Below are 25,363 nucleotides of genomic sequence, written 5' to 3'. Positions count from 1 at the left end.
GCAAAGAGAACTCTGGACCAAAGAGTGTGAAAGGAATCCTTACTACTTTTTTTTAAAGATTTTATTAAAAAAAAAAAAAACAAAAAACAAAAAAAGATTTTATTTATTTATTCATGAAAGACACAGATAGAGAGGCAGAGACACAGGCAGAGAGAGAAGCAGGCTCCCTGCAGGGAGCCCGATGTGGGACTTGATCCCGGGACCCTGGGATCATGCCTTGAGCCAAAGGCAGACGCTCAACCGCTAAGCCACCCAGGCATCCCCTTACTACCTATTTCTTAACACATCACCATTAAAGTAGCCCCAGGGGTACCTGGGCAGTTCAGTTGGTTAAGCATCCAACTATTTGGTTTTGGCTCAGGTCATGACCTCAGGGTCATGGAGTCAAGCCCCACTTCTGACTACACACTCAGTGGAGAGTCTCCTTGGGATGTTCTCTCTCCTCCATTTGCCCCTCCCCCAAAATTAAATAAATAAATAAATCTTTTAATAAAAAAATAAAAGTAGTCCCAGTTACACAAAGGTAATAGCAGAGGCGGCTCTAGCGCAGAGAAATTCCATCTTTCCAACCAGAGAACCAAGAAAACGGGCCTCTAAGAATGTAAGGAGGGGCACATGGTGGCTCAGCTGGTTAAGCAGCTGCCTTCAGCTCGGGTCATGACCCCAGGGTCCTGGGATCCAGCCCCACATGCGCATCTCCACATGCGCATCTCCACTCAGTAGAGCCTACCTGGCCCTCTCCTTCTGTTGTTCCTCCCACTTGTGCTCCCTGACTCTCTTTATCAAATAAATAAATAAATTATTTAAAAAGCAAATAAAAGTATAAAGGAAGGATCAGAAAAGATCCCTAACTCTGTGTATATATAGTGACAAAAATCCTGAGTTAACCAGAAAGCTACACATGTGCAAGAAACCCAAGCAGAGGGCAGCCCCGGTGGCTCAGCAGTTTAGCGCCACCTTCAGCTTGGGATGTGATCCTGGAGACCCAGGATCGAGTCCCATGTCGGGCTCCCTGCATGGAGCCTGCTTCTCCCTCTGCCTGTCTCCCTCTCTCCCTCTCTCTCTCTCTCTCTCTCTGTCATGAATAAATAAATAAAATCTTAAAAAAAACAAACAAACAAACCCAAGCACAGAAAAGTCTTTGAAAACTGAGCTAAAACTGTAATCACAGGCCAAGGAAGGTAAGATAGAGATTTAAGTCTAAGTATAACAATGCTGAGATACCTGGGCAGCGCAATCAGTTAAGCATCTGCCTTCAGCTCAGGTCATGATCTCAGGGTCCCTCAGGTCCTCAGGGGATCAAGCCCCATGTTACGCTCCCTAGTCAGTGAGTTGTCTCCCTCATCCTCCGTCTCTCTCCCTCTCCCATTTGTGCTTGCTCTCTCTCTTTCTCTCTCAAATAAATAAAATCTTTTTTAAAATATTTTTAAAGATTTTATTTATTTATGAGACACATTGAGAGACAGACAGACAGAGAAAGGCAGAGTTACAGGCAGAGGGAGAAGCAGGCTACATGCAGGGAGCCTGATGTGGGACTCGATCCCAGGACTCCAGGATCACACCCTGGGCTGAAGGCAGGCGTGCAACCACTGAGCCACCCAGGGATCCCCTAAAAATAGTTTAAAAATAAATAAACAATGCTGATCCCTGACAAACCTGATGGAAGAAATGAATCTAGACATTCATAAACACAATTAACACCAGTAAGATTAACTCGAAGACTCTACACCCAGACACATTATAATCAAATTGTCAGAAGACAAAGGGAGAACCCCAAAAGCAGGAAGAGAAAAGCAATTCATCAGGTACAAAGGCTTCTCAAGGTTAACAACTGATTTCACACTAGAAACTATGTAAGCCAAAGGCAATGAGAAAACACATCTACAGTGCTGAAAGAAAGTGCTCTGTATCTGGCGAAACTATTCTTTGAAAATGATGGAGAAATTAAAATATTTCCAGATAAACAAAAACTGAGGGAATATGTCACTAGCAGACTTGACTGTAAGAAATGCTACAGGGAGCTCTTCAGGCTGAAAGGAAAGAGCATGAGCCAGTAGTTTGAAACCACATAAAGAAATAAAAAACACAAATAAAGACAGGTACTTATGTAGGTAAATTAATTTACCTGAGATTTAATATATTTTGGGCTTGTATCCCTTTTATCTTCTACATGACTGAAAAGACAACTATATAAAAAAATAATTATAAATGGATGCACAAAGCACATAAAAGCATAAGTTGTGGCAACAATATAAATATAGGAACTAAGTTTTCACAAACCATTGAAACTAGTTATTTGTAATTTAAGTGTCTGACAATAAGCTTTTTTGATCACAGCACGTCTAACACTAAGCTTTTGACTGCCATGACATCCACTTCAAATAAACATATTGTCAGCTGTACGACACAGCTACTAAAAAAACAACCACATATGGAACCAGGCTACCACCATCCATTAAGTTCTCTCTTTCAGAAAACCCCAGGTAACCTAGATAATGGACTGCCTGAGTGACCCTGTTTCTCCCTTCTAATACCCAAATTCTGACTTTTCTGCTTTAAATTAGCCAATAGAGAATAAATCTGGAAAACCCTAGACACTCCAGCCTTGGACCCTAATAAAGGCAGAGCCCCAAGACTGCTCTTTCTCTTCACCCTCAACCAGCTAGATGGTTCTTGGTGTGCTATATATGGCATAGTGAGAACCAGAAGACCTCGCCAGCTATAAATAGGGGCCCTGGTAGCAGAAATATCTGTGGAGCATGCCATAAATAATGTGTGCCTAGGCAAACACTACAGGAATTTCTGACATGGGGTATTACCATCAACAGGCTCAACATCAACGGAACTGTATTAACTCAAACTACATTGTTATAAATTATAGTATTAATTATAACCACCACAGTAAATATTAAGTAACTAAGTATATACATATATATGTATGTATATGCTAGAAGAGAAGGGAATCAAAATAGTACACTAAAAATATCTAATACAAAGAGCAACAACAGAGGAATTGACGAACAAAAAGTATAAAATAGAGAAAACAAATAAGAAAATGGCAGAAGTCTTTCCTTATCAGTAATTACATATAAAAACGAACTCTCCAATTTAGAAACAGGATGAAGGAATGGAACAAAAAGATGATCAAATCTATAAGAGACTTGCTTTAGATCCAAGAACACACTTAGGTTAAAAGTAAAAGGATGGAAAAACGTATTCTATTCAGATACTAACCAAGAAAGAACTGCAGTGTCCACACTAACGTGACAAAATAGACTTTAAGACAAAAACTGTTGCAAGAGACCCAAAAAATTACAGAATGATAAAAGGGTAAATCCACTAAAAAACATATAGCAATTATATATATACATGTAACAATAGAGGTCCAAAATAGATCAATCGAAAACTGACAGAATTTAAGGGAAAAATAAACAGTTCTACAATACTTAGAGACTTTAACACTCCATTTCAATAATGGATAAAACCACCAGAGAGAAGACAAACGAGGAAGTCAAAAAAATCTGAACAGTTAAATGAACTGGGCCTAACATATTTATACAACACTCAACCCAACACAAAAAATATACATTCTTCTCAAGTGAACATGCATAAACCTAAACCGTATGTTAGCTCAAATCAAGTCTCAATAAATTTTAAAAGACTGAAATACAAAATATTTTTCTTCTCTAACTACAATGAAATTAGAAATCAGTAGAAAAGGAAATCTGAAAATGAGTGGAAATTAAACAATACACATAAAACAATTAGTAAGAAAAATTCACAAGGAAAAATTTAAAATACATTAAGATAAATGAAAACAAAAATACATCCCAAAACTTATGAAATATAGCTGTAAACAACTGTATTAAGAATAAAGATCTCAAACCAATAACCTACACTTCCACCTTACAGAACTACAAAAAGAAGAAGAAACGGGATGCCCGGGTGGCTCAGCGGTTGAGCAGCTGCCTTCCCCCCAGGGCGTGACCCTGGGGACCCAGGATCGAGTCCCACGTCGGGCTCCCTCCATGGAGCCTGCTTCTCCCTCTACCTGTGTCTCTGCCTCTCTCTCTCCCTCTCTCTGTCTCTCATGAATAAATAAAATCAGTTTTGTTTTGTTTTTGTTTTTAAAAAGAGGAAACTAAATACAGGCCAAGTAGAAGGAAGAAACTAAAAATCAGACCAAATAGGGCAGCCCCGGTGGCGCAGCGGTTTGACGCGGCCTGCAGCCCAGGGTGTGATCCTGGGGACCCGGGATCGAGTCCCACATCGGGCTCCCTGCATGGAGCCTGCTTCTCCCTCTGCCTGTGTCTCTGCCTCTCTCTCGCTCTCTCTGAATGAATAAATAAATCTTTAAAAAAATAAAATAAAATAAAATAAAAAATAAAATAAATAAAAATAAAATCAGACCAAATATAAATTAAATATAGACTAGAAAAATAATAGAAACTATGAAAACCTAAGTTTAAACTTTGGAAAGACCAACAGAACTGACAAAACTTTAGCAGACTAAAAATAGAGAACACTCCAGTTACTAAAATCATGAATGAAAATAGAGACATCATTGCCAACCTCACAGAAATAGAATTACAGAAAACTATGCCAACTAAGTAACCTAGATCAAATGGACAAGTTTCAAGAAGAATACAAACTACAAAAGAACTAACTCAAGAAGAAACAGAAAATCTGAATAGAACTGTAAGAAGTAGAAAGATTAACTCAGTAATAAAAAAAAACTCCCAAAAAAGAAAAAGCCAAGGAATGAGGATATAATTAGTGATACAGCCGAAGAACTAATACTAATCCTAAAATTCTTCCTAACTGGAAGATGACATAAGGCTTCCTAACTCATTCCATGAGGTCAGGATTACCCTGATACCAAAGCCTAATGATGCCATCACAAGAGAGCTACAGATGTCCCTTATGAATACAGAAGCAAAATCTTCAATAAAATATGAGCAAACTAAATCCAGTACATATTAAAAGGATCATACACCACGCCCAAGGAGGATTTACCCCAGAAATGCAAAAGTGGTCCAAAATGAAGAAATAAATCAATTTAACACACCATATTAATAAAATGAAGGGGGTTTTTATTTTATCAAATTTTTATTTTATTACCTATGAATTCCACGTCCTCCCCCAGTTAGATAAAGAAGGCAGATGTAACAGCATTTTCAGTGATTTTCATTCCTTCTAGAAGACAAGTTTCTATCTGTTTCATTGCTCTTGAACCCAAAGCATATCTTTTAGGATTTCTTTTAGCTCAAATGAGTTGATGCACATTTTCTCAAGTTTTGTTCATGACATATTATCTTTGTTTCTTTTTTCCTAAGACAACTACTGCTTGTGTACAGAATTATGAGTTGACAGTTTTGGGGTTAGTCCAGTATTCTCTAAAATCCATTATTTTTAACCCATGAATCCTTTGAAATAGTGTTCCATTAATATGCAGTGTTATTTTCCTTTTCAGTGCTTTTAGATGTTATGAAAGGTCTGTTTTTTTTTTTAAAAAAATGACCATCTCAATAGACGCAGTAAAGGCACTTGACAAAATCCAATACCCCTTCTTGATACAAATACTCAGAAAACTTGAAATAAAAGGAATCCTCCTTTCTTGGTAGATGGCACATCTATTAAAAACACTCAGCTAACATTATACTTAATGGTGAAGGACAGATTTTTTTTTTCCCTGGAGATGAGGAACAAGGATGTCTGCTCTCTCCATTGTACTAGAGATTCCAACCTGGGCAACTATTCAAGAAAAAAAAATGAAAGGCATCCAGGAAAGAAGAATTAAAATGTTCTCTATATGCAGATGTCATGTTTTTATATATAAAAAATCCTAAAGAAAAAAAAATCCTAAAGAACACACCAAAAAAAATTTAGAGCTAATAGGCAAAGGTTTCCACGCATTAACAATGAATAATTCTAAAATGAATTAAGAAAGCATTTCCGGAATGCCTGGGTGGCTCAGAAGTTCAGTATCTGCCTTTGGCTCCGGTTGAGATCCCAGGGCTCTGGGATGTAGTCCCCCATCAGCTCACTGCAGGGACCTGCTTCTCTGTTTCTTTCATGAACAAATAAATAAAATCTTTAAAAAAAGAAAAAAAAAGAAAAGAAATAGAGAAAGAAGGCAAGAAAGAATTTTCATTTATAATAACATCAAAAATGTGAAGTATTTAGTCATAGATTTACCATTTTTTGAGTATCCTCATATTCTTCATTATACTTAATGTTTCCTTGTATTTTTTTAATATTTATAATAGCAGTTTGAAGTTTTTTTCTTTTAAGTCTAATATCTGAGCTCATTCACAGTTATTTTCTATGAACTACTTTCTTTCAGTATAGGTCTCATTTTTCTGTCTCTTGATATGTCTCATAGCTTTTTAGGGGCACATTTTAGGGGCACCACAGTGGCTCAATCAGCTAAGCATAAATTCCTAATTTTAGCTCAGATCTTGATCTCAAAGTCATGAACTCAAGCTCTGCAGTAGGCTCCACCCCTAGCATGGAGCCTACTTTAAATACAAAAAAAAAAAAACAAAAAAACAGGGACAACCAGGTGGCTCAGCCATTGAGCATTTGCCTTTGGCCCAGGGTGTGACCCCAGAGTGGGGGGGGGGGGGGGGGGATCGAGTTCCACATCGGCCTCCCCACAGGGATCCTGCTTCTCCCTCTGCCTGTGTCTCTGCCTCTCTAAGTGTCTCTGCCTCTCTAAGTGTCTCTCATGAATAAATAAATAACATCTTAAATAAATAAATACAAAAAAACCTAGACATTTTAGATAACTTATTATCAAAAATATAGCAACTCTGGAATTTTTCAGAAGTTTTTTTTTTTTGTTTGTTTGTTTGTTTGTTTTAAGTAATCTCTATACCCAACGTGAGGCTTGGAATCACAACCCTGAGATCAAGAGGTACATGTTCTAACCAACTGAGCCAGCCAGCCACTCCAGAAGGTAACATTTTAATTTCCCTGCAATTAAACTGTGGGGTCTATGTCCTCTGCAGGGTTGATGCCTCTGCCCGGGTCAGTACTCACATAGTCCTCTCACTCTAGCTTCCCGACGAGGTGACCCCATATCTGCGTAGCTGGGGCTCAGGCATGCTCCGCATCTCAGGCCTGCTCCTGGACCTCTGAGGGGACCGCAAGAGCACATTCGAGGCTGAGCCAGTTCTCCGGCCCACCTTGGCCCTTGCCTCTTGCTAGACCTTCAGGTCTCCTCTGCCCCCGGGCGTGGCCTCACCAGGAGCCAGGGGCTCCGGGAGCACTTACCCCTTTACGGTTTTCTCATTTCCAAGGTCGGCCTGTTCAACTCCTGGCTGGTCCCCCGCTCATCCCAACTGGCACAAAAACCTAAGACTCGCAAATATGTGGGTTTTCACTGTTTCCTATCAAATTTGTCACTTTAAGTTGACAAATACAGGTTTTTACTCGTTGCCACAAACTAAATTAGCCTCTGGCAGCACGGCTGCCAGTCTCCCAAACTCCAGTTCTTGCCAAAGGAATTGGAGAAAACGGGATCCCTGGGTGGCGCAGCGGTTTGGCGCCTGCCTTTGGCCCAGCGCGCGATCCTGGAGACCCAGGATCGAATCCCACGTCGGGCTCCCGGTGCATGGAGCCTGCTTCTCCCTCTGCCTCTGTCTCTGCCTGTGTCTCTGGCTCTGTCTCTCCTTCTATCTCTCAAGAATAAATAAATAAATAAATAAAATCTTTAAAAAAAAAAAAAAGGAATTGGAGAAAGCAAGAATGCCGCAGACATCGACTGTTCTCAAAAGCTCTAGCACTTTTCCTAAAAATAAATGCTTCTCAATTTTTTTCTACCTTCGGTCAATTTCCAAAGCCCAAATAGTTTTAGGCAATTTTGCCTAATTTTACTTTGTTTTTGTGGAGAGGAATCACCAAACTCTTCATGCAGCTATACCTGGAGGTCCCTCTCTTCTGAATATTTTTATGCTCCTCATTTTATAAGATGAAAAAATAAAGATTCAGGCAAAGTAGATCATCTGTTTAAGGTTAAAGAACAATGTGGTTTTCAAGAACTACGTTGTCACTTAACAAATAGAAGTTATGTAGAAATGGTCACTGGAACCAAGAAGCATCTTGTTTTGTTTAAGATTTTACTTATTTATTCATGAGAGACACAGAGAGAGGCAGAGACACAGGCAGAGGGAGGAGAAGCAAACTCCGTGCAAGGAGCTCAATGTGGTACTCAATCCCAGGATCCTGCGATCACACCCTGAGCCAAAGGCAGACGCTCAACCACTGAGCCACCCAGGCGTCCCAAGAAGCACCTTGTGGGCATCCGGGGAGGCTCAGTGGTGTAGCGCCGCCTTCGGTCCAGGGCATGATCATGGAAACCCGGGATGGAGTCCCACGTCGGGCTCCCTGCATGCAGCCTGCTTCTCCTTCTGCCTGTGTCTCTGCCTCTCTCCTTCTGTATCTCTCATGAATAAATAAATACAATCTTTCAAATAAATAAATAAACAAACAGCCCTCTCTCCCAAATCTTAACTCTCAAAGTTAACTACTTCTCCAAACTATCATCTTAACATATTTAACCAATATTTGTGCACGTGTACCTGGGTTCCTATGGGAGACCCTAAGACTTGAGAGGCATTCGCTGGCTTTAAGATTATATAGTCAGAGGCATTTCTGAATTATCTTTGGATAATCTGAGATTCAGGAGAAAAAGTATTTTGAAAGTTGATTTGCAGAAAGAGAATATAGGTCTGTAAAGGACTGACCCGTAACAACATTTTTGTTGAATACAGAAAACTACAAAGGGGAAAGAGGACACTGAAAAAAACTGGGATGTCCCTTGCATCAAGCCAGGAAACTGCTTACTCTAACACAGGCCTGTTAGCAAAGCTTGAACATGAGAGAAGTTCAAACTAAGTAGGTGTAGGCATCCTGCAGATGTAGAAGATCCAGGGATCCATCGCCTGGCACCTTGCTGCTCTCCATCGCTGCCTTCGGCTATGGCGAGGAAGACCGTGCCTAGCCCTGAAAAAGGGAGGCAAAGGGCAAGCGGCTGCTCTCATGGACACATTACTTCCACTCACATTCTATCACCCAACATTTAGTCACATAGCTGCGCCTCGCTACAATTAAGGCTGAGAAACAGCCTCTAATAAGGTGATCTTGTGCCAAGCTAGAACATGGTAAATTCCACGTCTAAAAGGAAGATGAGGGGAATGGATACTGGGAAACAGCAGTGACTTCTAACCAGGACCTAAGTTGAAAACTAACTTAATATTCTTTATCTTTAGGGGCAGATCTGGAAAACACAACTAAAATACAAATTACCAGAAAAGGTACGTGTTACAGCTACAATCTGAAATAATCACTACCAGAGACATCCAAATATTCCTGAGCCTTCAAAGACTCTATTTTTGAGCAGGGCATCAGTGTAAGATTTCAGAAGATACTTCAGACGGAGAAAAAGTCCAGAAAATGCTTTGTTGTCTAACACTTGGTCAAACCTAACCCACAGAACCTTGAAAATCAAGTACTTGAAAATCAACTAAGCCAATACTTACATTTGGCCATTTAATTTTTGATAAGATCTTATCTGCTATCAAAGATTACTGCAAAAGTTTATGAGTAATCAGATGGCATGCAAGTTATACAAATAATACTTTGAAAAGAAGTAAACTGTGTAGCTATTTTATCTAATATTGACTATACTAGGTGTTATGTGAGAGAGATACAGAGGTATGCAAGATAAAACACAATATTCTTGACTATATACTGTATGATGACATTTACATGAAATTTCCAGAAAAGGAAAACTCTATAGGCAAATAGATCAGTGGTTGCTTGGGGCTAGGGGTATGAGCAGAAATTGTTAAGAGGCACACAGAAACTATTTGAGGTGTTCCAAAACTAGATTATAATGATGGCTATGTAACACTATACACTTATTAAAACTCAAACTGTAGGGATGACTAGATGGCTCAATTAAGCGTCTATCTTCAGCTCAGGTCATGAACCCAGGGTCCTGGGATCAAGCTCCACATGGGGCTCCCCACTTGGCGGGGAGTCTGCTTCTTCCTCTGCCTCTCCCTCCACTTGTACATGAGCTCTCCCACTCTTTCTCTCTGTGCTTATACTATAAATAAAATCTTAAAAAAAAAACCTCAAACTGCATACTTAAAATGGGTAAATATCAATAGAGCTGCTTTTTTAAAAAATGTCCACAAGCTCTGTATTTCTATCATTCTATTTTTCTTCCCAGAATCTTTGAATTCCTTTTTGAGAAGACATTCACACACATAACACAAACACCATGTTATAGTAAGGACTAAGCAAATAATATCAGATATTATTTAATTATAATTCAGTAAGAACCCCTCTTTGCAATCTTCTCAAAATTAACTATTTCAATCAAGTTCAACTTTTCTGCCCTTTTCAATTTTTCCCCATATGTCATATCTTCCCTCTTAAATATTCTACTTAAATTATCTGCCAAAAGCTTGCAAGTAACATTTACTAAGTAGTTTCTTGAATAGAGACTGTTTAGAAAAACAAACACAAAACATATTTCTGGTACTTTTCTAACCACATAACCAAAGGGAAGTCATAGACTCTAAAACTATTTCCTAATCTATAATTTTAAATAATTCTTGCAATTTAATTATTAAAATTTAAGGCACAGCAAACTTCTACAATCCCAATGCTTACTACAGAGTGCTATTTTATAGTAGTAGTCAGGTATTATGAAATGTACACAAGAGTAAGTTTTATTCTAAAGCCAGTCACAGAATTCAATAAAATACAAAACTTTTTTAAGTATTTTGGGGACGTCTGGGTGGCTCAGAGGTTGAACGTCTGCCTTTGGCACAGGGCGTGATCCCAGGGTCTTGGGATTGAGTCCCACATCAGGCTCCCTGCATGGAGCCTGCTTCTCTCTCTGCCTCTGTCTCTGCCTCTGTCTCTGTGTCTCTCATGAATAAATAAGCAAAATCTTTTTTAAAAGTTTTTTAAGTATTTTGGGAAGAGATACTATAAAATGACATGTCCTTCTGACATATATTCATTATTCTTTGAGTACTTCCTTGTGCTCTGGCACAAAATATTCTAGGCTTGTCTAGTACTTTCCTGGTACCAGCTTGGTAATCATCCATTTCTTCCAGAACGCTGATTCCTTTTAGCAGAGAATGGTTTTTAGAAGCTAAGATCTAGCTAAGATCTAGCTTAGATCTAAGCTAAACACACACACTGTTTATTGGGCATTGCTTCTCTAAGGCCCTTTCAAGTGGACAGAGCTAGAAAATACATATATTCGTATGTATGTAGGTTGCCAATCACCCATCACTACTCTAGAGTCTTCCTCCACATAGATGCCCTGAGCATATTATGTGGCTCCAAACTGGCCAAAACTTGGGCAGGACTCCTGACAAACTTAAGCTAAGATACTCAGCCAAAATTAAACAACTTTTCAGGAAACTATTATGCTAACATTAAATGCTTCCATATATGCCTTCACTTATCTTCTCATATTCCCTATCACTTATACAACTTGGTATTCCAAAGTTGGCCAAAAAGAAAAAAAAAAGAAAAAAAAAACCGCCCAGGGTTATTCCCTTGACAGCTACTCATTACAAAGCACCAAAATTTATAGACCTCTTAATGTAAAAAGAAAACAAATCTCACCTTTTGTGGCCTGATTAAGTTAATCGAGATTACTTGACATTCTTCAGCAAAAAAAAAAAAAATCTTGAACCTGACTTCCTAACAACATTCTATTTCAGAGTTGACTAAACTCATCCCCAGAACTACAGAGACATACGTTCTAGAAGTGACCTGGCCCTGGAGTAGTAAGTCAAGCATTCATGAAATGCTACATATAACTTAGTTCCTCTTACCCACTAGTAATCCACATTCAAAACTTTAAAAAAAAAAAAAAAAAAAAAAAAACTTTAAACAGTGGTATTGCTTTTTTTTTTTTTTTTTGACTCCCATTTCCATTGCTTTCATCCTTATTTTCATATCTAAAAAGAAACAGGTCGAGCACATAAGGCTTCCCCCAAAGCACATTTCTCTCATAAAATTCTTCCTTGATCACTAAAGCAACCTGTTGGTAATGAAGCTGTAAAAATAAAGATCTAATACCTAACACGTTATCAGGGGTGTGGGCATGGTGAGGCGGTTTTCCCAACTGTGTTGACAGACTGGGGTCTCTAGCCTGGTTTCCTTTGGAAAGAAACAGGTCGGGCTGACAGAGAGCAAGATACCTAAACATAAAGCACACAAAGTCTCTAAATATCTCAAAATACCTGTTACTCAAATAGTAACACTTAAAGAAAAGTATTCCACTGCTATCATTTGGTAAAACTGTTGCATAGGGGCTCCACAATACAAAAACCTAACTGTGACATCAGAAGGCAGGATTGCTTGAGGCTATGAAGGCAACAGGTACCAAAGACTGAAGCCCCCTTATTTGATCCAAAGCAATCCCTCAACCAAAGACCTAGAACTAGAACTAGGCCCAAGGCCTTAAGAAAATGCTATTTCCACAGTTGATCTGTGAAGAGCCATTCCCTACTTCTCATATTTCTTATATTTAAGGACCACAATTCAACCCTACAGGCCCAATTATAAAATTAGCCTCTGACTCATAATAGCTCCAAAATTGTCTGGTATAAGCTCCTCCCCGCCACCACCAATTCAGGAATCTCTTTCATACGGTCTCTGAGAGAAGATTACTGAGACCCTCTTCAACAATATAGGGGAAAGATCTCCTGGCCTGGAAACACGGAGAGGGGCTCCAACCCAGGGTCTGCCTTTCACTACCTAAAATGTCTTGGGGTAAGCCATTTCACCTCTCCAGGCTGGTTTTCTCACACAAAAGAAGTGGGGGAATAACCAGAAGATCTCAGAGGTCTCTTACTGCTCCGAAGTTAAATTATTATCTCCAGCGAAGCTACTTCAAGAAAAAATTTCATTCCACGTTTACACAGTTCTTCTTAGAAAGGATTTTCTCAATTTCCAAATGTACACATTCTTTAACCCTAAAGTTCCACCTAACTGAAATCCACCCTACAAGAAAATGACTATATGCGCACAGAAAACATTAGAATTCTCTACAGTAGCAATAATTTGGAAAAATTCAATAATAGAAAACTACAGTATAACATTACAGAATACTATGCAGCAGTTAAAAAGAATGAAGGAAGAGCTAAGTTGGTTGAGCACGTAGCTGTTGATCTCAGGGTTGCAGGCTCAAGCCCCAGATGACGTGTAGAGATTACTTAAATAAAGGAATGAAAGAAACCATATACACTACTTACTAAAAAGGAACGACTTTCAACCCATACTATTAACAAAACAAAACACGTACATTTTGATGCATTTAAATAGCTATGAAGGTTTACACCGGTCTTTCTGCAGCGACAGAAATGTATCTGTATCTGCACAGTCCACTATGGTTAGCAGCCAGGCACCCGTGACTACTGATCTCTGAAATGTGGCTATTGTGACTGAGAGACTGAATTTTAAATTTAATTTTAACCACTTTCAGCTACTGTACTCTACAGAGCAGTTCTAGAAGAACAATCTAAACTGGTAACAGTGGTTAGTTACCTCTGGAGAGGAAATTAGATGGGAAGGTAGGAGTGAATCTAGGCAAACTTTTGCCCTACCTGTATTATTTTAATGCTTTAAGGCAAGTTACAAAAAAACAAAATTTAAAGAGAAAATCTTGTTGATACTGAACCAAAAATTTGCCCTATGAAGCGCCATAAAAAGAATTTAGGTGGGGTATTTTTGTTGCTTTGTTTCATTCTGCTTTTTGCCTGGAAAAAAATTTACCTGGAAAAAGTTGGTAGTTTTTCTTAAAAATAACCTTTAAATCACTTTTCCTTACATTTCTCTTCCAAACTCTCCCTCCTCCACACCCCCTCACCTTTTTTTTTTTTTTTTTAAAGGACTACAGTTAACTTCTGGTACAAAAGATACAGCAAAACATCATAAAGGCTACTGACCCATCATTAGGGAAGAAGGGCCATGCTTTCCAAGAATTTTTCCAACAGAGGTGATGGATTTGTACTTCTCTCTACAACAATTCTTCTTGTACCATGAAAATATCACTATAGCTCCTAAAATCTTCTCTTCTCCAAGCAGAATATCCCCAGTTCTCAACCAAAAAACAGAGCAAGAACACTTTCACCATCACATGGGTCTTATTGTAGCGCAAAACAACGCAGGTCAGGATATAAACATTTCATACAGGCTTCTCCTAGTGGCATGGCATATGCACCCAGAGTATCAGCCCAGACTTCCTAAACACCTAGCCATTCATTTCTTCAAAAATATTTACACGGAGCTACTAAATACCAGCCACTGCACTTAGGGGAAGGGATAGAGCAATGAGCACAATCTATGTTGACAGAGCCTCTACCACCCAAAGCCCTGTTCCTAAAAGTTGGAATCAGTTGGTAAACCCTGAACCACCTCAATTTCAATTCATTCCAACAGTCTAACTCCATGCCGAATACCACTAAGACCATGACACCCACACAGAGAATCTGTACCCAACTTTATAATACAAGGAAATCTACCTGACATGTCTAAACGGCCCAACAAACCGGGCAAATTCAATGGGTAAAATCCTCAAATGTCCTTTAGACCAAGTTTTCAACAGTCCACAGCTAATTTGAAAAAAAAAAAAAAAATGTTTTTAGCAGGTAATCTATTCTAGCAAAACTTAATCTACAGAAATTTTCTTTACTATGAGATCATGTACTACTTTACTTATTTATTTTATGATTTTGGTATTAAAATGTTCCCTACCTCCTGAAATGATGGTTTGGGTAGAAAGCAGAAAGTATCCGGGTTTTGTTTTGGTGTCTAAAGTGTTACTTGCCAAGTAACAACACAGTAATCAAACCTCTATACCAAATATTTGTTGATATTTGTCAATTGCTTATTTAAAGAACTCAAGGAAGTTCCCTCGGCCCTAAAATGCACACCCTGAACACAGAGGAAGCGATTACTCCTCCAAAAAGTACACTTCCGTAAGAGTTAAATCGTTACATTTGACTCAAGGGAAACTTAAGCTTTCCCATTCTCTTGCTATATTATTTGCAAGAACGCTAATATCCTGGGGATTCCTGGGTGGCTCAATGGTGGAGCATCTGCCTTCAGCTCAGGATGTGATTCTGGGGTCCTGGGATCGAGTCCCGCATCGGGCTCCCCGCAGACAGCCTGCTTCTCCCTCTGCTTGTGTCTCTGCCTCTCTGTGTCTATCGTGAATAAATAAATAAAAATCTTTTAAAAAGAACACTAACATCCCAGTAAAACAGATCTAAACACACAGGATTGTAAATGTGCAAAAAAGTCTAATGTAAAAAGTACATTTGTGACAATAACAATTGTGAGTGATGACAGTTACTTCCGTAACAGTAAAAGTAGCCAAATTCTTATCTAGGTTATTTTTGACTGGTATTAAACATCTCCACACGGAAAAAGGTCTATTAAGTTGGGGGGGGGGGGGGGAACATAAGGAAGACACAACTTGCTAGTAATAACAACACTAACTTTGTCACTCAATTAAAGTTCCCACTATCATGGGCAGCCCGGGGGGCTCAGCGGCTGAGCACCTGCCCTCGGCCCAGGGTGTGATCCTGGGGATCGGGATCGAGTCCCACCTCGGGCTCCCTGCATGGAGCCTGCTTCTCCCTCTGCCTGTGTGTCTGCCTCTGTCTCTCTCTGTGTCTCTCATGAATAAATAAAATCTTAAAAATAAATAAATAAATTTCCCGCTAACATAAACTAAACTGTAAATTTTACTCAGTAAAGTGAGACAAAGCTCCCACAGGACACACAGCTCCACTCACCTCCATCCCTTAAAAAAAAAAAAATTTCCCTACCTTCTGACAAATTATAGGTTTCCACGTAAGGATTAACATGTAGTAAGGCCAAAGAACACAGCGGGACCCAAAGGGTTTTCAGGTCCTCGGGAAGGCCTGAATCCCCAGGTGTGCCCTTACTCTGTAGTGTGACCTTGGACAAGTCCTCCAACCCAGATTCTCAAGTGCCTGGTGCAGGGAGCCCCCGGCTGTGTCCCGGCGCTGGGAGGCCGGGGGAGACGGGGGGTCGCTGGGGCACCGGGGGCAGCGGGCTCGCTCCTGGTGGATGTTCGCTGAACCCGCAACCAGCGGCCGCCGGGGTGGGGACGGTCACGCGGGCTCGCAGGCGGAGGCAGCTGCAGCAGCCAGTGTCAACTGCTCAGCTGGTAAGAGTATACACGTGCTCTATTAGTATATTCGTAATATACGTGTTTATATGTAAATATACATACAAATAAGAATACATATATTTATACACATAAATATACCTACATATAAAAATGTATGTTTATATATGAAAATATATATTTATACATATAAATACATAGTCATATATTTAAAATGTATACATTCATATACAAACGTCTATTCATATATTTAAAAAGTGTATATATATACTTGTATTTATATATATGTATTCATATATATTATATATATAAATGTATTCATATAAATAAATATTCATATATTAATATATTTATAAAAGTATTCATATATTAAAACGTATATACTTATATATTAATATATTAAATGTATATATTTATATATATTCATGTTAAAATTGTATGTATAAGTGGATATTCGTATGTTAAAATGTGTATATATTTATATATAAATGTATATTTATATATTTATTTACAGAAATGTGTATACTTATATATAAAAATATATAAAATGTACATATTCATATATTTACATACAAAAATGTATATATTTTATATAAAGATATATTTATGTATAAAATGTATTTTTTTAAAGGTTTTATTTATTCATGAGAAACACGGAGAGAGAGGCAGAGACACAGGCAGAGGGAGAAGCAGGCTCCATGCAGGGAGCCCCACGTGGGACTCGATCCCAGGACCCCAGGATCACGACCTGGGCCGAAGGCAGGCGTCAAACCACTGAGCCACCCAGGGATTCCCTAAAATGTATGTTTATAAATGTATTTACATATAAATGTGTGTGTATATATATGTGAATGTGTATATTTATATATAAAAATTCTTTTATGTGTCTATAAATAAGACATGTTTATAAATAAAACACGTTTATAAATAAGACCTATTTACATATGAAATACACTAGTATGCAAAACACACTCACACATAAAACATGCATGTGTACGTAGCACACCCGCTCGGACATGCAGTGGGCAGGAGTGGCCGCCGGGCCCAGCCGGGAGCGCCGGGCCCAGCCGGGAGCGCCGGGAGCGCCGGGGAGCCGCCGGGCTGCGGGGCGGGACCGAGGGAGGCCGCAGCCCGAGCTGCTGAGCGCCGAGCAGCTCCGAGGTCTCGGGCTTCCCCCGACAGGCCAGAGCGTCCTCCCCACCAGCCTGTCCCCCTCGGACTCCGGCTGTGGGGGGGGGCGGGGGGCCACTGCGCTCAGGGGGCGGAGAGACCAGCTCCGGGGCGAGGGGGCGGGGTCACGGGGGGTCACGGGGGTCGCGGGGATGGGGGGGTCACGGGGGTCAGGGGGTCACGGGGGTCAGGGGGTCACGGGGATCTCGGGGATGGGGGGTCACGGGGGCCTCGAGGTTGGGGGGTCACGGGGGCCGGGGGGTCACGGGGATCTCGGGGATAGAGGGGTCACGGGGGTCTCGGGGATGGGGGGTCACGGGGGCCGGGGGGTCACGGGGGGGTCACGGGGGCCGGAGGGTCACGGGGGTCTCGGGGATGGGGGGTCACGGGGGGTCTCGGGGATGGGGGGTCACGGGGGCCGGAGGGTCACGGGGGGTCTCGGGGATGGAGGGTCACGGGGGCCGGGGGGTCACGGGGGTCTCGGGGATGGGGGGCCGCGGGGTCACGGGGGCCGGGGGGTCACGGGGGTCTCGGGGATGGGGGGCCGCGGGGTCACGGGGGCCGGGCCGGGGCCGGGGCCGGGGCAGCCGTCGCCCGCGGCGCAGACCCACCTTGAGCAGGATGGACGGCGGCAGCTGGTTGATGTCCGGGGTTTCGGGGGGCGGATCCCTGTGACAGTCGCAGGGGTTCTCGGGGGGCTCCCGGCGGTCGGCGTCGCCGCAGTCGTGCTGCTGCTGCGGCTGCTGCTGCTGCTGCTGCTGCGGGGCGGCCGAGGGGGCGGCGCCCCCCGCTCGCCCCGCGTCCCCGCCGGCCGCCGCGGGGGCCCCGGGGGGCGCGGGGGCCTCGGGGGGCGCGGGCGCCTCGGGGGCCGCGGGGCAGCAGGCGGCGTCGGGGGGCCGCGGCGGCGAGGCGCCCCCCCCCGCGGGCCCTCCGTGCGCCCCGCCGTGCCCGCCGCGCCCGCGCCCGCCGCGCCCCCCGGGGCCCCCGCAGCGGGGCTGCTTGCAGGGCGTGCAGGCCGGGAGCCCGGCGCCCTTGCGCTTGCACACCATGTCGGCGGCCGGCGGCGGCCCGCGCAGGAGCCGCAGGGCGGCGGGCGGCCCGAGGAGGCGCACGGGCCCCACGCCCGCCAGGAGGAGGCCCGGGCCGCGGCGCTCCCAGGCGGCGGCGGCGGCCAGCCCCAGCTCGCGGCAGCGGGAGGCGGGCGACGCGGCGGCGGGGGCCAGCAGGAAGCGGCGGGCGGCGGCGGCGCAGTCCTCGGCGGAGGCCCGGGCCCGCGGCGGCGGCGGCGGCGGCGGCGGCTCCTCCTCCGGGCCGGCGGGGGCGGGCGCGCCGGGGCTGTGCACGATGAAGCAGAGCATGCAGGGCCCGCGGAAGAAGCAGTCCCGGCTGCGGGGCGGGCGCGGGCGGCGGCGGCGGCACCAGCTGCAGCAGCGCGGCCTCCTGCGGCTCGGGCGGCTTCGCGGCTCCCGGGACAGGAGGTGGCCCATATAGGAGGCCGCGCGGGGCGGCGGGCGGCGGGCGGGACGGGGACGGCCGGCGGGACGGGGCGGCGGGGCTCCGCGCACTCGCGCTCGGGCGCACACGCGGCGGGGGGGGGGGGGCGCCGGGGGCTACATGCTGTGCCCGGGGCCGGGGGGCCGGGGGCCGGGGGGCCGGGGGCGGCGGGGGCCTGCGGCCGGGGACCGCTCCACGCCCGGCCCGGCGGCTCAGTCCGGCAGCGCGGCGGCGGCGGCGGCGGCGGCGGCGGCGGCGGCGGCGGGGGGGACGCGGGGTCCCGCTCGGACCATTTTAACTGCGGCTCCGCCGGCGGCGCGCGCGCCCGCGACACAGCTCGGAGCCGCAGGGGCGCGCGGCCCGCTCGGGGAGGGGGCGGGGCCGCGGAGGGGGCGCGCGCGGAGGGGGCGGAGCCGCGGCGGGCGCGCGCGGCGGGGGCGGGGCCTCGGGAGGGGCGGGGCTGCGGGGGCCGCCGGGCGGGTCCTGCCGGGAAGGAGCCGGGCGCGCGCCTGCCCCGCCGCCGGGACGGGAGGAGCGGCTTCCGAGCCGGCGCGGTGACATCCGTTCGCGCGGCCGCGCTGACGTCGGGAGGTGTGAGGTCAGGAGCCGCCATTGGCCGGGCGCCGCCGCGCTCCCCGCCCCCACCCCCCGCGCCGGGAGAGCGAGGCCCGGGAGGAGCCGGAAGCGGGGGTCGCGGGAGCCGCCTCTGCCTTGGCTGCCAGGGGGGCGGGGGGGGGGGGGGCTGGCAGAGACCTTGGGTGCTGCGGCCCTGGGTGCTGTGTTCCTGGGTGTTGAGGCCCTGAGTGCTGCAATCCTGGGTGCTGAGGCCCCTGGATGCTGAGACCCTGGGTGCTGCGGCTCTGGGTGCTGAGGCCCCTGGATGCTGAGACCCTGAGTGCTGCAGCCCTGGGTGCTGAGGCCCCTGGGTGTTGAGGCCCTGGGTGCTGAGGCCCCTGGGTGCTGTGTTCCTGGATGCTGAGACCCTGAGTGCTGCAGCCCTGGGTGCTGAGGCCCCTGGATGCTGAGACCCTGGGTGCTGAGGCCCCTGGGTGTTGAGGCCCCTGGGTGCTGCAGCTCTGGGTGCCGGGGCCATGCTCTCAGGGAGGGGCTGGTGGGTGGGGCCGCCCCCTCTCCCTTCTGCTTGGTTGTACCCTTGCTGGGGTGTCTGCTGACTCCTAACTATTTCAGTGAAATCACTTGTCATGTCTCCAGGCCAAGCCCTAAGACACGTTGTCAACTGGTTGAGTCCTCAGCTTTGCAGGCTGGGGGCTCCACTGGCCGTCCCTACGCCCTCGGGGTGCTGCCACCCGCCATCCACCCTCCTGTCCTACTCCTGAGAAGTGACTGCAGAGCCTCCCAGGAGATAACCAGTTGTAGGTGGTCCTCGTGGCCCAGATGGGATAGAGGACAGCCAACCATCTGGAAGGTTTATCAGGCACCCAAGCATCAGGGCAGGGGTTGGAGCAGCACCTGGTGTGTAGAGAGGACCTGGGAGAGGGCTAGGCAACCTGGGAGAGGCCTAGCTGACCTGGGAGAGGCCTAGCTGACCTGGGAGCTGACCTGGGAGAGGCTAACTGACCTGGGAGAGGCCTAGCTGACCTGGGAGAGGCCTAGGCAACTGGGAGCTGACCTGGGAGAGGCCTGGCTGACCTGGGAGCTGACCTGGGAGAGGCTAACTGACCTGGGAGAGGCCTAGCTGACCTGGGAGAGGCCTGGCTGACCTGGGAGAGACCGAGCTGACCTGGGAGAGGCTAACTGACCTGGGAGAGGCCTAGGCGACCTGGGAGCTGACCTGGGAGAGGCCTGGCTGACCTGGGAGAGACCGAGCTGACCTGGGAGAGGCTAACTGACCTGGGAGAGGCCTAGCTGACCTGGGAGAGGCCTGGCTGACCTGGGAGAGGCCTAGGCGACCTGGGAGCTGACCTGGGAGAAGCTAGCTGACCTGGGAGAGGCCTAGGCAACGGGAACGGGTCAGCGTAGAGGAGGGTCATGAAAAGGGCCTGGGGTGGAGGAAGAGCAGGGCCAGGCCGTTGCCTGGGCGCCCTGAGGGACGGGCCACTGAAGCAGGGGGACCTGGGGGCAGAGGGCAAAGTGACGAGGCCCCCTTCTCCTTGAAGGGGAGCCTGTTACCTGCTGAAGGGGCAGCAGGCAGCGGTGGGTAGTTTTTAAAAGCTGCTACGAATGACTTGAGAGTGAGTCGGAAGCAGTATTTCAAGCCTCCAGGCCCCCTCGGCTCTGAGCCCACTTTCCCGGCCCTGGGGCCTCCCACCCGCCTCCGCCCAGGTCGGTACCCCCCAACCTTGGCTAGCAGTGGCTTCCTGGCGCACAATGACTGGTGCTTTAGGGCTGTCAGCACCCAGGGAAGCCGGTCTCTGAGTTTGATCGCAGAGAGGTGGCGTTCCAAGAAACCTAGAGGCAAAGATTTGTCAAAAGGTCCTACGTACTTAGTACTGTGTCGAATGCGCTGCCTACACTGCATTTCTGCAGTTGCCAGACCCGGAGCTTTCATCCCTCTGGGACCGTGTGGGAATCTTCCAGGGCCCCGGAGCTTCCACACTGAGGGGAGGTTAGAAGGGACAGGACTCGCCAGAGGCCTTAGGACAGGCCCTTCGCCATCTCTACCAAGCTGCACTTTGAGCAAACGGAGAGGGTGTTCTAACTTTCCTTATTACTTCATGTCGAAATTATGGACCCATTAGTTTCACACTAGTTAAATATATGCTATGACCTAGGAATTCCACTCACAGAAATGCACCGAAAAATAGAAAAGAATGTATCCACAAAGAAGGCCTGCGCAGAAATAGTCATAGCTGCTTTATTCACGATCCCCAAAATCTATGAACAGCCCAGATGTCCATCTGTAGAAACTGGATAAATAAGTTGGTACACTCGTTCTATGGAATACTACTCAGCAATTGAAAAGAAAAAAAATTTTAAAGATTTTATTTATTCATAGAGACACAGAGAGGCAGAGACACAGGTAGAGGGAGAAGCGGGCTCCCTGCAGGGAGCCTGACATGGGACTAAATCCAAGGTCTCCAGGACCACGCCCTGGGCCTAATAAGGCAGACGCTGAACCGCTGAGCCACCCAGGCGGCCCAAGAAAAGAAACTTTTAAAACATGGATAAATGTCCAAAACTCAGGCCGAATCAGACTCTGGATTTGGGGCCCTAGAATCTCTACCTGATTTTAACCAGCTTGCCATCTGATTACTGCGCAGCTTGGCACCATGGAGACCTATCGGAATTACACATATAATCTAACTCTAGCTTCTTGTTTTCAGAACATGAGGCAAGTGAGATTTTTCAAGTAGTTTCTGAAATTTATAGCCCTAGCCCTTCCAATTCCAGAGCTGTTCAACCGCAAACAGGTGGCTGTTCTTCTCCTTACCACAGCTTGTAGAAGAGTCTTGTGTATTTTAGTAATGATGAAGCGAGCCACTGCTGTGGTCACCAGATCCCTGGTGAGTTTTTGAACTAATTACCCCAAGTTAATAACACTGATAAATATTTTAAATATTCAGGGAACAGAGTTATGAGTAAGAGTTATAAATAGCAATTTAGAGACAACTATGCACTTGATGGTTTTGTTAGTTAGAAAAAGCAAAGCAGCAACTGGGAGCTATTAGCTAGGCCTCGATGTTACTGGCATTCTCCACCAGGACTGAGTGTTGTGTCGAACATCAACAATCTCACAAAACATCAACATCAGTCGTGGCCACTCTGTAACCATAATGGACCAGCCAAAAATAAGACCCCTCTATAATCAGGTCTGAACAAGAACACAAAAATACAAGAACATCCCCCAAAGCACAAAAATGACCAAGGATCCTGGCTAATATTAATGACTTCTGGGGATGCTTGGGGGGGCTCAGTTGGCTAAGCATCTGCCTTCAGCTGAGGTCATGATCCCCGGGTCCTGGGATCGAGTTCCAGATCATCAGGCTCCATGCAAACACTTCTCCCTCTCCACTGTTTGTGCTCTCTTGCTCTCTGTCGGTCTTTCTCTTTCTCGAATAAATAAATAAAATATTATTTAAAAAATAAATGGCTTCTGTTTCTCGAACCAATTATAACCTAGCCTTGCTCTGTTCTTCCTACCTTCTAGACAACAATTATTATTAAAATATTCAATCGTAGATTTACCTGCTTTCTAACAGCATCCGATCCAGGGCAAAGTCTTGAACTGTCCTAGAATCACCTAACACAATCCCAATCCTATAATAATAAGCCATTTACAACACCTTTTTTTAGTGAGACTCTCCACAGTTCCTCTTGGTGTGCTATCTGTCCTTGTGACAGGTCAATAAACCCAAGTTGATTTGACTATGGGTGTGTTCCTGCTGGCCTTTGGCTGAAAGTCATTAACATTTGTTATAATCAAGATTATCACCCTACCTAAAATTATTCCTTCCTAATGCATATACCCTGAAATTATATAATGCTGTATGTCTTTTTTTTCCCATTAAAACTGAATTACTCCCACCTTTACTCTTCCTTCTTATCCTGTCTTTATTTATACGTCATTACCACATTCATTTTGACTTTTGTAAACTCCAGGAGGACAGTGACTTTGTTCAGTTTTTAGGAACATAATCTGGTAACTAGAAGAGATGAACTAGAGAAGGAAGAGGCTCCTAGCAGCAAGAAGAGTTAAGATTGTCCAATGGGTCAACAGGGAAAACGTAAAAGTATGATAAGGCAATTATTGTCGGGAGAATAAAGTAGGGGTAGGATTCAGAATTATTTCTTATGTGGAGTTTCCAGAATTTTGTAATTTATAAATGAGGTAGAGAAGAGGGGATGACAGGAAGAAAATGAACACTGAAATAATGACTTGTTTATTCAAATGATTTTTTTTCAGCGTATAACTACTTGTGGTGAAATAGTGGGCTTTATAATATAAATTATTTTCGTATATGGATAAAATTCAAACCTGGGGTAGACTTGTGTTATGACGTAGATTCACAGTGAAAGCCAGTCTATAAATTTAAAAAGTTGAGTTTATTTTTTTCAAAGATGTTTATTTATTCATGAAAGACACACAAAGAGAGAGAGGCAGAGGGAGAAGCAGGCACCCTCCAGGGAGCCCGATGTGGGACTCGATCCTGGGACCCCAGGATCACACCCTGGCCAAAGGCAGGCACTAAACCACTGAGCCACCCAGGGATTCCCTAAAAAGTTGAGTTTAAATAAAAGCCTTTCTTTTTTTTTTTAATTCAAATATATTTTATTGAAATGCTTTTTTTAATCATTCAGTCATCCCTAACAGAAAAGCCTTTTCTTTCTTGTTTGCTGACATACAATATACTCCCTTTGAAAGTCACATTTGCCAGTAATAAGACACTTCAGGATAAAAAGTTGTAATGCTTGCAGTTGGGTAATGATCATCGTTATAAACAGCTGAAACATCCTCTGGCACCAGTGACCCGGGTAGAACACGGGGACCGTGCTGTCGACCCCACTGATGGGGGTGGGGACAACGGACGGCCTAGTAAACACTCTTCGGGAGCAGAAGACATTGTCCTTTGTGCAGAAAAACCATGCAGCGCCCCAAGGGTTCAATAAACTTTATTCCTTATTGGATTGTGTTTTTGAAACGCTCAGAACCAAAGATACCACACAAATGAGCTTCTGAAGTGCTCAAAGCCAAAGACAGCTGGCTCAAGTCCCAACAACGGGCACAAAGCTTATTAAGAAAACGTTCAGCTGCTGCCTGCACTGTTCTTCCCTCGGCTCATCTGACCGACTGATGCTCACCTGGGTCTCAGCCCCGGTGCCACCTGTCACAAGAGCCCTTCCCCAGCTGCCCCGTGCCGGTGCACCGTTCCTGTCCCTCGCCGCAGCTCCCACGACGGAATCCAGCCCTACTCCCAAATTAAGCTTGCTCCCCGAGCTAGCACCTCCAGGTGCTAATCAGTTGCATTTTAAAGAGATTATCTCGGGTAGACACGATGTTATCAGGTGAGCTCTCTGGAAGAAGGTCTGCAAGTCCGAGTACAGGAGAAGTCCGAGGTGAAGAGCAGCAGCAAATGCTTTACTGTCGGCCTGGAAGAACCAAGCTCCCATGGCCTGGAGAAAACTACGTGGCTGGTGGCCCCGAGGAACTAAGTAGGCTGATGATGGGCGCCAAGGCCATTCCTCAGTCCCGTGGAATTCTAAATTATGCCAACCAAACACATGAGCCTCCGAGAAGATCCCGAGCTGCAGAAGAAAGAGCACGGGGCACGGAAGCCTTGATCTCAGCCTCGTGAGAACCTGAGCAGAGAACCCAGTTGACCTCTTCCCAGAACAACTGATACACGTAACTATGAAATAGTATATACTATAGCTACATTTATGATCATTTTTTTGCTATTGTTGATGTGGAATAGGAAATGTACTTGGCCAGCAAACAGTCCTGAGGAAACCAAGACTTAATGCAGTTTATTGGAAGAAAGCAAACAATCAATTATCCATGCCTCTTCAAAGATTAATTCAAGGTCATGCAAGGAG

At 45.3% G+C, this 25,363-nt stretch overlaps 1 protein-coding gene across 2 annotated transcripts in view; it reads right to left on the bottom strand.

Moving 5' to 3' along the window:
- Nucleotides 1–18,960, bottom strand: part of FBXL17 (F-box and leucine rich repeat protein 17) — a 487,222-nt gene extending 468,262 nt beyond the window's left edge. Inside the window, exon 1 of one of the 2 annotated variants that reach the window (XM_072736638.1) lies at nucleotides 17,986–18,960. In XM_072736638.1, the coding sequence (XP_072592739.1) occupies nucleotides 17,986–18,861 (876 nt within the window). In that variant the 5' untranslated portion in view covers nucleotides 18,862–18,960. The remainder of the gene's footprint in view (nucleotides 1–17,985) is intronic. The other variant, XM_072736637.1, reaches the window with a different exon arrangement.
- Between the last annotated feature and the right edge of the window lie 6,403 nt (nucleotides 18,961–25,363).

Source organism: Vulpes vulpes, chromosome 14 (assembly GCF_048418805.1).
Source record: "Vulpes vulpes isolate BD-2025 chromosome 14, VulVul3, whole genome shotgun sequence".
Classification (NCBI taxonomy): domain Eukaryota; kingdom Metazoa; phylum Chordata; class Mammalia; order Carnivora; family Canidae; genus Vulpes; species Vulpes vulpes.
Note: the sequence above shows the minus strand (reverse complement) of the source record. Positions and strands in the feature narration are given on the sequence as shown.